Here is a 17,036-nt window from a genome sequence, read left to right as displayed (position 1 = left end):
CCCCCAGCACAAGGTGCACCTGTTTAATGATCATGCTGTTTAATCAGCTTCTTGATATTCTACACCTGTCAAGTGGATGTTTTATCTAGGCAAAGGAGAAATGCTCACTATCAGGGATGTAAATGCATTTGTGCACAAGATTTTAGAGAAATTAGCTTTTTGTGCATATGGAAAATTTCTGGGTTCTTTTATTTCAGCTTATGAAACATGGGACCAACACTTTACATGTTGCGTTTATATTTTTGTGTAGATGGCATGCATTGATGCAGTAGCTTTTAGAATGCATTACCCATGGCATAAAGTAGCTAGGCTAGTTACATTTATTCGAAATTCCAGGCTACTAGCTACCCTGTGTTAGTGAACTCAATGAACAGTCTGTTCACATAATACATAACAGAAACAATGCCAGCAGTGTATCTAATACTCGCTCGGACACAAAATGTAGTTTTACATCAATAAAAGTGTTTATTGTGCACATATGAAAATGCATTACAAAACAAACAAAAAAACAGACCTAAAACATGATTGTTTTGAGGGTATTGTTTAGACAGAACATTAAAATATGTGCCCAAGTGAGTGAGGTCCCCGTTTGAACAAGCAATGTGTGAGTGAAGGTGTGCTTTGAAATATAATTCCTAGAACGGACATCCCATTCAAGTCAATGGGTGAAAATGCAGTGGTCTAAGGGCTTTTCCTCTTCTAGTAATTATATTTCTATGGTCGTGTCTGTCTGTGTGGTCTCTGTGCTAATTCCCAGTGCTTCTGTGTGCGGAGGGTGGCATCACCCTCAGAAGCGCACGCGTACCCTCCAGGAGTAGTTGGTGAGGACCTTGTTCTTTTTCCTCACGATGCAGGTATATGTGCCTTCGTTGATGGCGTTGGCCACGATACTGATGTGGTCGTCTTTTAGGGAGATGTAGCCAGGGTGGGAGTACTCCAGAAGCTCTCCGTCCTTGTACCAGCTACAGAAACAGTAAAAATCCATTTAAATTCAGTCTATTGTTGGTATGATATCGTGATTTATTAGAAGTGATACTGGGCTAAATAAGACATACTCACTATACTTTGCCTGCCTTCGCGGCAATTTTCTTCCCACATCGGAAGGTGAGATTCTTCCCTTCAGCCACCAGCTTGTGTTTGGTCCGTTGGGGGGTGGGGGTGGGGGCCATGGTGGGGAAGGGGAATTCTGAGGAAAGTTAGGGAACATAAGGTTAAAGGCTGGGGAATCCACTTCTGTATAGTCTTAACCAGACATGACTCGGTGTGGTATGGCTTTCATTTCACAAGAGGATGTTAATGTCTTTTCATGAAATGTTTACTCCAAAAAGTAAACGAAGCTCCCAGAAAATGTCTTCTTACTAATTGTTTAATTTGATCTGAGTAGGAATTTAACTTAAAATTATCCCCCAAGACATACACACTCAAACTAAGCATAAAAGCTCCTATCTGCCTACATGTTGTGCATCAAAAAACTCCATAGCACCTGCCAAGAAACCCATTGTAGATGTTTAAGGACATTCTCTACCTAGTTAATTTACCCAAGTGCTACAGCCATTCGATGAGTGTAAACACAATGTTGTGCCTCATGATCAGCTGGAAGTCTGTTTAAAAGACAGCCACTAGTTTAGGCTGCAAAAATCCCAAATTGACCTTCCGCGTCTCTAACCCTCAAGCCACAGTCTGAAATTCCAGTGGTTTGGAGTCACTCTGGAATTTTCCACAGCCGTACAACGTCTCCCAATCAACAATGAAGAACAGATTAGGAGCCAGGAATGGTATCCTCTCTCCTCTCCACATTCTCCCTTGTTACACATATAAATTGGACAAACCCACAACAATCTATGGCTGCCGTGGCGAGGAGGAGTCATATCCTGTTGTGCAACTGGAGGCTTGGTCCTGGTGAGACTGGCTGCGGAGGTTATGGGAATTTAAGCTGTCGAGGTGCCTCACTAAAATGCTCTGCTCGCTTACTATAAAGCAGACCAAAATTCATTGAGGTAATTCTTTCTCAATGAGTCTCATCCAGTGGCAAGTATCCAATCTGACTTTAAATCAGGATGGCTGCAAACCCTCATCATGGTTCTGCATGGCTGGACTTCGTTGGCTGCGTTTCGATGTATTGGCAAACGGTACAGATGCGATTCCTTGCACCAGCAGATTGGGAGTCATCTTTTTTCCTCTGCAGTGCTGCTCTTACCGTAACAGAAATCACAGCTGGAGGGGCAGTGCTTCTGCATGAGCTTGCGCTTGCTTTCGCAATAGCCTTTCCGCGCCCAGGCTGGACAGATAAATAATCTATCCAAACATCCTACAGGAGAGGGGGAGGGAAGAGAGGGATGAGAGCGCAAATTTCAGTCTGCAGCAAAGGAATTTGGGATGACAATCTGCCTTCACATTTACAATGACTCACTGTAAAGGTTCAACAATACGCATTAACGCCACGTTTACTTGCAGCAGGTAGTAAATCAATTATTTGTGAAGCATCTATGTAGTGCTTAGGAAGACTTCATGAATACTCTATAAAGCCTATATAAATTGGTTGTTTAAAGTGGGACCATTATTTTAAATGAGGATTTATTTCATTTGAAAGATATGCTACAAAACAATACGACACTGTTGATTCTCAGTCTGTTTTACAGGGCTCTTGGCTTACCATAGAGTCGGTGCAGCCCCCACACCTCGTCCTGTGTGATGAGCTTGCGCCCCGTTAGAGTTGCGTTCAGGTGCATGATAGCCTTGGGGTTCAGGGAGTGCATGAGGCCTAGGACGTGGCCAATCTCGTGAGCCGCTACATGGACCAAGTCTGTCAGCCACACCCCTGCACAAACAACAACACAACACTGTTAATTCTGTCTCAGTAATTGGGGTGCATTTCAATAGTCTAAAGTGGCTCAAGTCCTTTCCCTCATCCACTGAAATATCTAACGGAACTATACACATGAAAGTTAGTTCCGAGTGGCTTAACAACATATGACTTTCAGCTATACCTGTCTTTTCAGATCAGTGTCGATGAAGGAGCCTAATCTAACAACAACGGCAAAATCAAGCTACGCTTCTAAGTTCACAGTATCTTCCAACCATTACACATTTAGGCACAGTATTACACTGTGGACTATTCCAGCTTCAAGACATAATTACCAACTACAATGTCCACAATTTTCACTTTTCAACCCAGTGCATCTGACTAATTGAGCTGGACATCCAGCAAGTAGCTTTGGTGCTGAGTGCACAACAGCAGCTTACAAAAACAGGAAAGAGATCACCCGAAGTGCCTGCCTTTTTTCCAGCTGAAGCGCATGTTTCCCAGAATCCAATACTCATGGTCGTCAAAGTGGATCTCGCCCGTCGAAGGGAAGAAGGCGTGGGCCAGTTCGCCGGTGATGCCGTCGAAACAGTGGTGCAAGTAGGACTGCAGACAGTCTGTGTGGTTGATGGGGTAGAAGCCTGCCAAAAAGAGAGAGAGAGCTATGCCTCAGACAGCACAACCAAGAGGGGAAACTCTCCAGCCTCTATCTCATTCTACATACAGTCGAGTCTAGAAGATGATGGATTCCAAACTTCTCAACCCCCCTGAGGATAACTGCCATTTTTCACACGGTCAAGACTCCCAGACCGTGGTGCGTGCTCCCACTCGGATGGCTTCGGCATGATTTATATCACTTTAAAATGATTACACATGCTTGGAAGGTGTACAGGACTCTTTCTCATACAAATAGAGCCATGAATCATGCTGAACATTAGATAACTCTACAGTAGAGGGAGATTTGTTCATTTCAAATGCTGAGGGCATTTCAGACACGTCACTGTATAGGCCTTCTACTAGATTATATGCCAGTAATCATGCCTGATATGCTTTAGGTATAAGTTGTTGTGCCCCCACCTATCTTGATGTCTGCCTCCTGGTCAGCAGGCACCTCTCTAAAGCTGAAGGGCGAGACGTCACTCCACATAGTGAAGGCTTTGGCGATGCCTCTGCGCGTGTCACTGGCATTCATCAGGTTCCTTGGGAAAGAGAGCAGCCTGCACAGACACAATGACATTATCTGGGGAAACCACTTGGCATATTACAACAGCAGAAATCAGTAAAAGCAATTGGCTCTATCAGAAAGTCTGAATAAATCTCTAAGACAACTGTCCCTCGTAAATATGTCTGAAGTCAAATCAAACAGCATTTCCTTTTGTTTTTAGGCAGTAAATGTTTGGTAAGAAAGGAGGGTGAAATAAAATAATCTCCATACTTGTATGTGAGCTTGAACTTGTCCCATTTGAGTTTCTCAGGGGTGAGGGTGTAGCGCTTGTTCCTGGAGAGGTGTAGAACCTGTGTGCGGGCATCTTTGCGAATCCCAATCAGTAACACACCAGAGGTGTGAACTTCTTCCTTGGACAAAATAATCGTAGATTAACCACCTGAGATTTGGCTCGACCAGTTAAGAGCAGGGGGAGGAGTTACAACCTACTAGACACATGTCACCTCAACATCCAGATGTAATTTATATTTATGATCGGGATCTGGATTCCCAGCAAACAAATGTTGGTTTCCAGAACTTTGTGGGAAAGTTATTTGACAAAGGATAATCTTTAGGGAACGTTACAGATAAGTTCTGTGTTCGCTGGGTTGGCCTTAAGTGAGACTTATTTTTACACTGAACAAAAATATAAACGCAACATGTAAAGTATTAGTCCCATGTTTCATGAGCTGAAATAAAAGATCCCAGAAATGTTCCATATGCACAAAAAGCTTATTTCTCTAAAATGTTGTGCACAAATTTGTTACATCCCTGTTAGTGAGCATTTCTTCTTTGCCAAGATCTTGTTTCTGTTTCTGTTTCGGCTTGTTGCTGTTAGCCTTTAGAACTTCACGTTCAGTTGCTTTTGTTATTTTGTCAAGTGTTTATTTAATAAATTAAACATGTACGCATACCATGCTGCACCTTGGTCCGACCATTTACTCAACGAACGTGACAGAAGATCCCACCACCAACGGACCAAGCAGCGTGAACAGGAGGAGCAGACATCATGGACATGGGAGGAGATATTAGACGTAAAAGGATCATGGACGTGGGAGGAGATCCAGGCAGGTATGGATCGCCTTCCTTGGGAGCAGACGGAGACAGCGAGGGAGAAAAAACGGCGACTCAAAAGGTCCTGATCACTAAGGAAGCCCGAGAGGCAGCCCCAATACATTTTTTGGTGGGGGCACATGGGGTGGTGGGCGAAGCAGCATGAGGCCCTGAAAGACCTGCAGCTCAGCACTCTGAGAGAGGAGACCACCACCTTACGGGGGCTGATAGATAAGAGGGAGCAGGTGCTCTCCCTTCAGAAGGAGGCGCTGCAGGAGGCCCTCAGGGAGAAGGAGTCAGTGGATGCACGGAGAGAGGAGCTGGCCAGGCAACAGGAGGAGCTGAGAAAGGAGTTAACCCTCCAGCAGCAGAGAGCTCAGTCCTTAGAGCAGAGGCTGGTGGAGCCAGGTTTCAGAAGCGAGCCAACTCCCCGCACTCGCTTTGAGGAGCGTGTGACTGTGCAGGCACCAGGCTATGCGCCGGCGCATCCCGTGCCTGCTCCTCGCACCAAACCAGTGGTGCGTGTCTCCAGTCCTGTACGGCCTGTGCCTGCTCCTCACACCAGACAAATGGTGCGTGTCCCCAGCCCGGTGCGCCCCGGGCTGGCGACATGCACCACTGGTTTGGTGCGTGGAGCAGGTCCGGCCCGTACAGGACTGGAGACACGCACCACTGGTTTGGTGCGAGGAGCAGGCACGGGGCGTACCGGGCTGGCAACACGCACCACTGGTACACCCCGTACCTGCTTCTCGCACCAAACCAGTGGTGCGTGTCTCCAGTCCTGTACGGCCTGTACCTGCTCCTCGCACCAAACCAGTGGTGCGTGTCGTCAGCCCGGTGCGCCCCGTACCTGCTCCTCGCACCAAACCAGTGGTGCGTGTCCCCAGCCCGGTAAGGCCCGTTCCAGTGCCAGAGCAGTCCGCTCCACCGGTGCCCAATCCAGCTCCGGTCAGCGGCTCCAGTCCAGTGCCAGAGCAGTCCGCTCCACTGGTGCCCAGTACGGGTCCGGTCGCCTACTCTTCCTCCATGCCGGAGCCATCTGCTCCACCGGGGTCCGAGCCGGAACCAGACGTCAACCCCTCTCCAGGATCGGGGCCTCCCACACCAGGGTCCAGACAGGACTTGGTGCATCGTGGGAGGACTGAGAGGGGAAGCATCGCACCGGGATCCAGACCGGACCAGGTGTGCTACGGGGAGGCAGGAAAGGAGAGGAGTTTACAGCGTCTGAAGCCGGAGCCGCCACCGAGGCTAGATGCCCACCCGGACCCTCCCCTAATAAGTTAGGTTTTTGTGGCCGGAGTCCGCACCTTTGGGGGGGGGGGGGGGGGGGGGGGGGGGGGGGGGGGGGGGGTACTGTCACGCCCTGACCTTGAGAACCCTGTTATTCTCTAGTTAGTTTGGTCAGGGTGTGAATGTTGACATATCTATGTTATATATTTCTATGTTGGCCGGGTGTGGTTCCCAATCAGAGGCAGCTGTCGATCGTTGTCTCTGATTGAGGATCATACTTAGGCAGCCATTTTGCCTACCTTTAGTTGTGGGATCTTGTTTCTGTTTAGGCTTGTTGCTGTTAGCCTTTAGAACTTCACGTTCAGTTGCTTTTGTTATTTTGTCAAGTATTTATTTAATAAATTAAACATGTACGCATACCACGCTGCACCTTGGTCCGACCATTTACTCAATGAACGTGACAATGATAATGCATGGCCCCATGTCGCAAGGATCTGTACACAATTCCCGGAAGCTGAAAATGTCCCAGTTCTTCCATGGCCTGCATACTCACCAGACGTCACCCATTGAGCATGTTTGGGATGCTCTGGATCGACGTGTACAACAGCGTTTTACAGATCAACTTGTATGACAGTGTTTTCCAGTTCCCGCCAATATCCAGAAACGTCCCTACTTTTTTTTTTTAAGGTATCTGTGACCAACAGATGCATATCTGTATTCCCAGTCATGTGAACTCCATAGATTAGGGCCTAATGAATTTATTTCAATTGACTGATTTCCTTATATGAACTGTAACTCAGTAAAATCTTTGAAATTGTTGCATGTTGCGTTTATATTTTTGTTCAGTAGATAATTAACCTAGTGTTTGTCTTTGTGTTTTTGAACTATACATAGCTAGTGTTTAGTATTTTATCACTGTTAGTGTTCCTGTCTTTGTGGCTGACTGACAGATTATTGTGATGTGAATGACTTGATCCAGTGTCTGAACCTGACCAAATAACCAAGGACCAGGAGAATATTGGTAACAACATGAGATGGAAGAACAGAAGTATGAGAAACTGGACCAAAACAGAATGCGGTGGAGATCCTCAAGGAGTAAAAAGTAAAAGTAAGTGGTAACACTTTACTTGAAGGGGGTATACATAAAGCATGCATAACACCTTTATGATACCAGTCATAGCACCTTTATGATACCAGTCATAACATCTTTATGATACCAGTCATTACACCTTTATGAGACCAGTCATTACACCTTTATGATACCAGTCATAACATCTTTATGATACCAGTCATTACACCTTTATGAGACCAGTCATTACACCTTTATGATACCAGTCATTACACCTTTATGAGACCAGTCATTACACCTTTATGATACCAGTCATTACACCTTTATGATACCAGTCATTATACCTTTATTCATGTTGCTGCAGTATCATTCATAAAAAAATGTATAACACATTTATTCAACATCATTCATGAGAAGTAAAAAAAAAAAACGAAAGTCTCTTGAAACAGATCTTTATTTAACCATGGTACAGTAAACATTTGTATTTTTACTGCCACAGTACCCAACCTTCTGACACACTTCAAGTAACAGGCTGGGAGCAGCACAGAGTTAACGTTGTACTGTAGTCTACTTACACTGTTAGTTGAACTGACAGTTGTGATTCATGGTGTTAATTTATACAGTATTTATAGTTATAATGTACAAAATCTAAACAATCAACAGTTCCATGCTGCAAGGGTTCTGGTTTGACTTGACCAGCTGAGGATACTCAACTCTATTGTAATTCTGCAGTTTCTACAGGCTATTATTCCAATGCCTTGCATGTGAATGTTACATTTTCATGCAAGGGCATTCCATTTCGTAGAAAAAGGAAGTGGTCAGCAGTAAAACTGCTTTCCTAACATTAAGTATGATACATTTTGCAGATACAATATGTCTGATGTCCCTTTGGGGAGGGGCAAATAAGACTTTCCAAATAATAACACCTGGATCAGCTATAGGTGCTTACTGTTTAAGAGTATTTAGAACTATGTTGTGACTTTGTTATTACATAATAATAATAGAATGTAAAATATACAGTTAGAGTATACACTGACTGATTATCCAAATAACTTTAGGGGACTTTGTGACCGGGGACTTTTATGACAAGTGAATAAGCTAATTTAGCCTATCCACGGCTCTACTCCTGTCACGATCGCCAATAAAGTAGGACCAAAGCGCAGCGTTGGGAGTGAACATGACTTTAATGTTGAAATAACGACAAAACAAAACACGATCCGTAACGTCCTCAGTACACCGACTGAACATAGAACAAAAACCCACAAACACAAGGTGAAAACACACACTTTAAATATGGCTCCCAATCAGAGATAACGAGCCGACAGCTGACACTCGTTACCTCCGATTGGGAGTCACAAGACCAATTACCCCAAAAACACAAACAAATGAAACGCACCCATACCCAACACCACCAAATGAAATACACCCTGACTCTAACTACACAGTCCCAGAGCCAGAGTGTGACAGTACCCCCCCCCAAAGGCGCGGACTGCGACCGCGCCTAACTACAAGCAAACAGGGGAGGGCTGGGTGGGCATTCCTCCTCGGCGGCGGCTCCGGCTCCGGGCTTCCTCCCCACTTCCTCTCCAACCCCCCAAAGTACCCCTGGGCCTGTCTAGCCCCGCTGGCCGGAACCGGACTGACGACACGCGCCCCTGGCTTGGTGCGAGGATCCTGGCTGGACGGCTCTGGCAGATCCCGGCTGGACGGCTCTGGCGGATCCCGGCTGGACGGCTCTGGCGGATCCCGGCTGGACGGCTCTGGCGGATCCCGGCTGGACGGCTCTGGCGGATCCCGGCTGGACGGCTCTGGCGGATCCCGGCTGGACGGCTCTGGCGGATCCCGGCTGGAAGGCTCTGCAGGATCCCGGCTGGAAGGCTCTGGCGGATCCCGGCTGGACGGCTCTGGCGGATCCCGGCTGGACGGCTCTGGCGGATCCCGGCTGGACGGCTCTGGCGGATCCCGGCTGGACGGCTCTGGCGGATCCTGGCTGGACGGCTCTGGCGGATCCTGGCTGGACGGCTCTGGCGGATCCTGGCTGGACGGCTCATGGCTGGCTGACGGATCTGGCTGCTCATGGCTGGCTGACGGATCTGGCCGCTCATGGATGGCTGACGGATCTGGCTGCTCATGGCTGGCTGACGGATCTGGCTGCTCATGGCTGGCGGAAGGATCTGGCTGCTCATGGCTGGCGGAAGGATCTGGCTGCTCATGGCTGGCGGAAGGCTCTGGCTGATCCTGTCTGGCGGACGGCTCTGGCTGATCCTGTCTGGCGGACGGCTCTGGCTGGACAGGGCTGACGACGCACCCCGTAGGCTCGGTGCGTTGAGCAGGGACAGGCCGGGCTGGGCTGGCGAAACGCACCACAGACTTGGTGCGGGGCGCAGGAACAGGCCGAGCTGGGCTGGCGACGCACCCCGTAGGCTTGGTGCGTTGAGCAGGAACAGACAGAACCGCACTGGGGACACACACCCCTGGCCCTACACGGGGATCAGGAACGGGCCGGACCGGACTGGAAACACCCCCCAGTACCTCTCGCCGTGCCTCCACACTTTCCATCCCCTTCGTAACCAGTGGCCCCCTTAAACTGGCGGCCATCTCTGCCAACCTCTTGCACTCCTCCGGGCCGTACACCTTCTGCCCCGACGTCGTGAGCCCCCCCCTAAAAATTTTCTGGGGGTCTCTCCTCTCGGTGGACCAGGCCTCCATAGTCCTCTCCCAACCTTCGCTCTTCTGGCTCCACCACTCGTATTCCAACTGCTGCTTGGTCTCGTTGTGGTGGGTTTTTCTGTCACGATCGCCAATAAAGTAGGACCAAAGCGCAGCGTTGGGAGTGAACATGACTTTAATGTTGAAATAACGACAAAACAAAACACGATCCGTAACGTCCTCAGTACACCGACTGAACATAGAACAAAAACCCACAAACACAAGGTGAAAACACACACTTTAAATATGGCTCCCAATCAGAGATAACGAGCCGACAGCTGACACTCGTTACCTCCGATTGGGAGTCACAAGACCAATTACCCCAAAAACACAAACAAATGAAACGCACCCATACCCAACACCACCAAATGAAATACACCCTGACTCTAACTACACAGTCCCAGAGCCAGAGTGTGACAACTCCACAGTCCTTACCATCAACGATAAGGGATTGGACCAACACGTCCTGACCAAGTTCCAAACTTACATACAAATACAGTGGGAATACAACCCAAAGAAATGGCTATTTATGAAAATCTGAATTTATACTATTAAAATATCTGTATGTAAAGGAAATATTTATTCTCAGAGAAATGATGTAGACACTATATGTAAGGGACGTCACGCTGCTTGCTTAGCGAGTACCACTTCCCCCCGATTCGGCCCATACCTGGCGCTAACTCGGGACCTCTGCCATGCTAGCAAATGTGACCGCCCTCCTGAAGCGGCTTACCAGTCTGCGCCACGCAAAAAGCTAGCTATTCGCTGGCATAAGTGGGGACACTTCAGGCTGAGGAGTAAGTTTCACACATCATATGCATTCCTTTTTCAATGTTCCAGGAAAACAAGGGCTTTGCCAAGAGCTGAGGCCTAGACTCCCAGACTAACACCAGAGGAGCCCTGCAGAAGACTGAAGACTTCCTGCCACACTGATAACAGAGTCAAGGAAACATACACTACAAGAGAAGAGGACATAGCCTAGAAGTTGGAGCAGGCATTCCACTTAAGTTGGAGCAATGTGAGAACAGTCCATGTAGCCTGGCCCTAAATCATGATTTCTTGAAGCTACATGTTGTTCTAAGCTGTACCATTTGCAAACTGCTACTCCATTCCTTCCTATGGAAAACAACTGAACATGTTCCAAAACAAGCCACTGGAGTTAACCTTCAGAACCTGATCATTCAGTGCTCAACCAACATGCTAAGCTCCTCTTACTGTCCTCTCCTTTGAAGATTCCCAAACTATTTGCCCCTGGTTTACTAATCAAGGATTCTGAGAAGTCTGCATTTGACATAGTGTGAATTAATGAACAATAGAATACACTTTTTTTAGAATAGCTAAGTTGGTATAAGTGAGGGAAAATACTTCATCCAGCCAGATCAAAACATGTTTATTGTGGCTACAATGCAATAAAAATAGTTGTAGACCTATGTTTTCCTGAACTGGGAAAGAAATCAGGGCAAAACCAACCAAATTCTTCATTATTCTACAGAGATTGCATATCATACAAGCGAGTCTGTCTCTTGTGATGTTATGTCTATTTCAAAGAAAATGTTGTCTCTTATTCTATACTAACTGTAGGCTATCCAGTTGATAGGTAGCCATTGTAAATGCCTACAATTATATTCATTGAATGCACCATCAAAACTACAGAATTCCTCCAATTATATAATATGAATAGGCTACATTATATCATGTATAATTACTGATTATATGAAGGAATTTCTGTCTGATGAAGTCAGTTGGTATAGTCTACCCTTTAACCAAAAATATGATTAATATTACAATTACATTTTATTTATTTATTATTTGCTCATTTGTCACCAAGCAGATGTCTTGGTAGACACTGAAAAAAAAAGTTCAAATGAAAAGAAAATATTGTTGCCCTAAATGGGTTTAATCATGCAAAATCTTGATCATAACTTATTCCAGCATAGAAACTGAATGAAGTATTCACCAGTGCAATTAAAGGAGGTATCCAGTTAAAAAGTGGAATTGTCACACCATACCTCTATTCTCCAGGTGGGAAATGCTGTGGTTTCTTGCATCCCTGCGAACAGAACCCCAAGCACCGCCACAGCCAGCAGAAGAGCACTGAAGTCGCCTCTTTGTAAACTTCTGAACGTCTGCCACACCATCGTTGCGATATCGCCTTCCAGAAAAAATCCCTAAACAAATATAGACTAGTCAATTTCACCACCATCTATCCCCATGGATATCAATGGCCATCCAATGCATCCTTTTATTTGACAAAATTATTTCAAATTGAGGATACAGCGGATAACGGTGTTAAGGCTGGAATCCTTGGTCACCCGCCGCCTGCCCCAGGCTGCATCAAACTCTGCAGCTTTCTATACAAACCTCCGCCGCAGCGCTATTCCGCCAAATGGTTTCACATTACTTTAAATGGAGGTCAGAGCTTGACAAGTTTAAATGGAAAGGAAACCAGCTGCACGTAGTCGACAATCATAAAACTATTTTGACTAAACTATTATTTTTGCCTGCTTATTAATCTAGAAGTTCATAACAGAGATTTGATCATGGATTGAAAAAATGTAGGCCTGCTCAAATACCTATGTGCAGGTCTCTCATTTTAGCTGAGGAATACGCATAGGGCAATAGGTTCACTTTGATTTATATTGAACATCATTTAAATATTTTCTGACTCTTAATTAAAATGCAATCTTTTTTTTCTTATTGCATAGGAAAATAGTATATCTGGTGACAGGCTATATTTCTCAAATTGTAGTTTAATTGGAGTAAATTATCTGCATCAAATTAATTGTGAAAATCTATGTCAGTAGGCCTATGCTGATAGGCATACATTCTGCAGATCTGTGTACAACTCGTGCATATGTGAAGGGCCGAAACACGCAATTTGAGTCTGGGCTGCAACGTTCGAAAATAATTTAAACAAAAATTGCCGCCAAGTGTTTTTGGAGAAGTGTAGTTTTAGAGAGTATGGTATTTGCAATTAGATGATGGTCTGAATTCAGTTTAACGTTTTCCCCGTTTACGAATCAGGGTGGGATAGGGAGAGATCGCACTGACCCACCACCAGATAACCAACAACTAACTTCCTGGCCTGCCTTAGTATTTCTAAAATATCCGTTGGTGCGAGTGTACAAAATAAGCTATATTTTAAATGTTCTTATTGGGGAAAGGGTTCTTCTTGGACATGTCATCTACAACACCCGGAACTCAGATCACATTGAAGCGAGTTTTCAACGGCGCCTATTTACGTCCGCACTCACTCAAGAGGGTTGGACGAAATGTCGTCTGTCAGGGTTAACTGTGATCAGCCAGTGAAATATCCTCGAAATTGACACGTAGCTGGCTTACCAAGGGAGTAGGGTCAGCCCTGTGGTTAGCTAGCGGTCACAGAAAGATGTTGTTACATGGCGTGAAATAGTTTATCAGATAACGGATACATAAAACAGGTAAAGTCCGGTTTCGGACATTTCATTTGTGTCTGGCTTTTGGCTTGCTAGTTAGCGTTAATCCTTTAATCTCTGTAGTTGACTATCCAGCAGTGCAATGCTCTAAATGCCAATTTTACGAGGTTGTAGGGAGAAAGTAATGTGGCCATTCAACAGGTGTTTTGTACAATTCACAACATGGTGCATTGAAATACAGGTGGTCCAAGTAGCATATTTCTAGCTACTCAGGAAGTACTGGAAATTAAACAGACTCGTTTGCTAGCTACGGCCTAGCATGTAGTAGTACCCTTTAATCCTGCTCAACAACAACAAATTCTGGTCGCACGCTCTTGCAACCCTTCAATAATGAAGGACAATACAATAACTACTCCATACTGGTTTTCAATAACTTACAGAGCCTGGATTCTAATGCTCTTGTTCATTAAATGAGATGTTCATTTAATTACATTCTATGTGTGACCTCTGTGATTCTGTTACAGGTTTACCATCCGTTTCTTTGTTTTGCGGACCCTGGCAGAGGTATGGCTGTGGGGCAGAAACCAAGCAGCGCAGAGACATTTGTTTTGGCTGGATCGAATGGACATAATGAGACGAGGCACTCCGGTTTGAATGACACTGTGCAGAATCACACCGCCGCCCACCGAAGCTCAGGGAGGGCCAGAGTCGCGTCCGACATGAGGTACAAGTGTGCTGCTTATGTGCTGGCCCTGCGACCGTGGAGTTTCAGCGCCTCCCTCACACCGGTGGTGCTGGGCAGTGCCCTGGCCTACAAGCTGGAGGGCTCTGTGGACTTGGTCATCCTCATGGTGTGTGCTGTGGCAGTGCTGGTGGTGCATGGGGCAGGAAACCTGGTTAACACTTACTATGACTTCTCCAAAGGGATCGACCACAAGAAGAGCGATGATAGGACTCTGGTGGATGAGATCCTGGCGCCGCAGGACGTGGTCATGTTCGGAGCGCTGCTCTACTCTCTGGGCTGCTTGTGTGCCACCCTACTCTACTTTATCTCCACGTTGAGGATGGAGCATCTGGCCCTTATTTATTTTGGAGGGCTCTCCAGCTCTTTTCTGTACACAGGAGGTGAGCTAGGCATTAAATGTACTGACATTATTTCCCTCACTTTATTTACTAGTACACACACACACACACACACACTAATATCCAGATACTTATGATACCTTCCCTGTCCTGTTTCCAGGCATTGGTCTTAAGTACGTGGCCCTGGGGGACGTGGTGATCCTGATCACGTTTGGCCCCCTGGCGGTAATGTTTGCCCACGCTGTGCAGGTGGGCTACCTGTCTGTCCTGCCTCTGGTCTACGCCGTTCCCCTGGCCCTCAACACAGAGGCCATCCTTCACAGCAACAACACCAGAGACATGGACTCTGACAAACAGGCGGGCATCGTCACTCTGGCCATTCTCATTGGGCCCACGCTGTCCTACATCCTCTTCAACCTCCTGCTGTTTGTCCCCTACGTGCTCTTCTGCATCCTGGCCACCCACTACACCATCAGCATGGCCCTACCCCTGCTCACGTTACCCATGGCCTTCCCCCTGGAGAGGCAGTTCCGCAGCCAGTGCTATTCCAAGATCCCCCAAAAGACGGCCAAGCTCAACCTCCTGATGGGACTTTTCTATGTCTTTGGGATCATTCTGGCACCTCAAGGCAGCTTACCGCTACTGTGATCGAATTGTAGCTTCTTTGTATAGCTATTATTATTATTTTTTATACAGACTAGTTTATGTACATCTTTGTATTTGTAATAATTTACTTGAGTTCAAAGGCTTTAATTTATTGTCTAATTTATACATCCAGAGAAACTGACAGTTGAGTTACTCTTCTGTAATACTGACAGATATAACCAGATGTGTAACTGGTCCAGTATTTTGCAGAGTTCTGTGTATCGATTGAAGTCTGAGATGTGTTCAGACTCATTTGGTATAAGACCACAGTACAGAGGACATTTCATGTCCCGATGCCTCAAAATGAGGACAGACATTGAAAAAACTGTTGCCATGCGTTGCGTCGGGCCCTTAGACTTGCTACCAGTGATGCAATTCTTCAAAATGTCAATAAACCAAATCTAAACCTTTTAATCTCTTAAATTGAAATGTCTGTTTTTTTGCTAATGTTAAGACAATAGCCTGATTTATTCATCAGGGTTTGAGGTTAAAATTATGAATTGCAATAATGTTGTTGTTTTTTGGTATGAGATGGTAGCCTTGTTATTATCAGGTTTTGGAGTCAAGGATTGGTAATTTCCATTTCTGTTTTAGTTTTAGACAGAGGAGTGCAACGATTAATTGATCCAGTCCATAAACAAATCTAAATTAATGTGATGCATTGTGAGTACATGGAAATGCCCCCAAATGGTCCAGATCTCAGCCTAATTTGCATTGGACCAGTTAGTGACCTTTTAGGATTTTACTGTTAGGCTGTATGTTTTGGGAAGTTATGGATTCATTAAGAAATGACATCTATTGTCTTTGTTTTTCTTGTTCCTCGCATAATGCAGAAATTGTCATTTTTATTTATTTACTTCAGGTTCTTCTATCAGAATTTGATATTGAAATAATTTTGACTATTTCAGAGAAGACTATAGCCTTACATTTTTGTAAGGTTTTGAAATATGCAATGTAAATGGGGCCACTGCACTGTGTGCCCATACTCTGCCACACAGCTTTCTGTTGAGCTTCAAACTTCAGGTTTGAATAAGACATCAATTCCCCAATTGGAGCCCAATGCTTATCATTAGAAATGCAAGCCCACAGTATTAATCATCTGGAAGCCAGTAGACTTGTATTCATTTGTAAATAACTTGTGTTTTCTATGGAACAGGCCTGGGACATTACCATTGGACTTCTTGTCAGCCAAAGTACTCAGTCTGATGGTAAAAATGTGCATCATGTTAATTTACTTAATGTAGACAAAATACCTTTATAGAGGGTATTGTATACCTTAAAATAGCAATCTGCAGTTGCTACATACATTTTTTAAAAACGTATACATTAATAATGTACCCATTGATTTTTGAAGAATATAACTTAGAAATGCCTCATGAGCTTAGTTCAATTGTTGTACCCCATCAGAATCCAACATAAATCAATGTTTGTAAACAGACAATGTAAACCAACACTGTACAAAACATTATGAACACCAGCTCTTTCCATGACAGACTGATGAGGTGAAAGCTATGATCCCTTATTGATGTCACTTGTTAAATACATTTAATCAGTGTAGATGAAGGGGAGGGGACAGGTTAAATAAATATTTTTGAGACAATTGAGACATTGATTGTGTGTGTACAATTCATAGGGTGAATGGGAAATATAAAATATTTAAGTGCCTTTGAACGGGGTATGGTAGTAGGTGCCAGGCGCACCAGTTTGTGTCAAGAACTGCAACGCTGCTGGGTTTTTCGCGCTCAACTGTTTCCCGTGCAACTCGATATTAGGAAGGTGTTCTTAATGTTTTGTACACTGTGTATAACCTCACTACATGGATAAAACTATACTTTTGATATCATG

At 45.3% G+C, this 17,036-nt stretch overlaps 2 protein-coding genes across 2 annotated transcripts; one reads left to right on the top strand and one right to left on the bottom strand.

Moving 5' to 3' along the window:
* Positions 1-442: 442 nt before the first annotated feature.
* Positions 443-12,451, bottom strand: LOC311150063 (matrix metalloproteinase-23-like). The gene is made up of 8 exons (XM_084187327.1): positions 12,078-12,451; positions 4,239-4,378; positions 3,881-4,020; positions 3,277-3,444; positions 2,654-2,818; positions 2,198-2,308; positions 1,060-1,186; positions 443-962 (listed from the first exon to the last, which is right to left on the bottom strand). The coding sequence occupies exons 1-8, from the start codon at positions 12,204-12,206 to the stop codon at positions 788-790; spliced, it is 1,155 nt and encodes a 384-aa protein (XP_084043453.1). The 5' UTR covers positions 12,207-12,451; the 3' UTR covers positions 443-787.
* An 869-nt stretch (positions 12,452-13,320) lies between these two features.
* Positions 13,321-15,605, top strand: LOC311149789 (ubiA prenyltransferase domain-containing protein 1-like). The gene is made up of 3 exons (XM_084187016.1): positions 13,321-13,508; positions 13,988-14,588; positions 14,707-15,605. The coding sequence occupies exons 2-3, from the start codon at positions 14,030-14,032 to the stop codon at positions 15,192-15,194; spliced, it is 1,047 nt and encodes a 348-aa protein (XP_084043142.1). The 5' UTR covers positions 13,321-13,508; positions 13,988-14,029; the 3' UTR covers positions 15,195-15,605.
* Positions 15,606-17,036: the final 1,431 nt, after the last annotated feature.

The sequence above is a fragment of the Coregonus lavaretus genome (assembly GCF_964263955.1).
Source record: "Coregonus lavaretus genome assembly, chromosome: 22".
In the NCBI taxonomy this organism is placed as follows: domain Eukaryota; kingdom Metazoa; phylum Chordata; class Actinopteri; order Salmoniformes; family Salmonidae; genus Coregonus; species Coregonus lavaretus.
This window is presented reverse-complemented; position numbering and strand designations above follow the sequence as displayed.

Coding starts and splice junctions, on each gene's coding strand:
- LOC311150063 (XM_084187327.1), bottom strand. CDS start 12,206: ATGGTGTGGCAGACGTTCAGAAGTTTACAAAGAGGCGACTTCAGTGCT. Junction 4,379..12,077: donor TTCCCACCTGGAGAATAGAG/GTATGGTGTGAC, acceptor ATTTTGTCCAAG/GAAGAAGTTCACACCTCTGG. Junction 3,445..3,880: donor GGAGGCAGACATCAAGATAG/GTGGGGGCACAA, acceptor TCTTTTTGGCAG/GCTTCTACCCCATCAACCAC.
- LOC311149789 (XM_084187016.1), top strand. CDS start 14,030: ATGGCTGTGGGGCAGAAACCAAGCAGCGCAGAGACATTTGTTTTGGCT. Junction 14,589..14,706: donor CTCTTTTCTGTACACAGGAG/GTGAGCTAGGCA, acceptor TCCTGTTTCCAG/GCATTGGTCTTAAGTACGTG.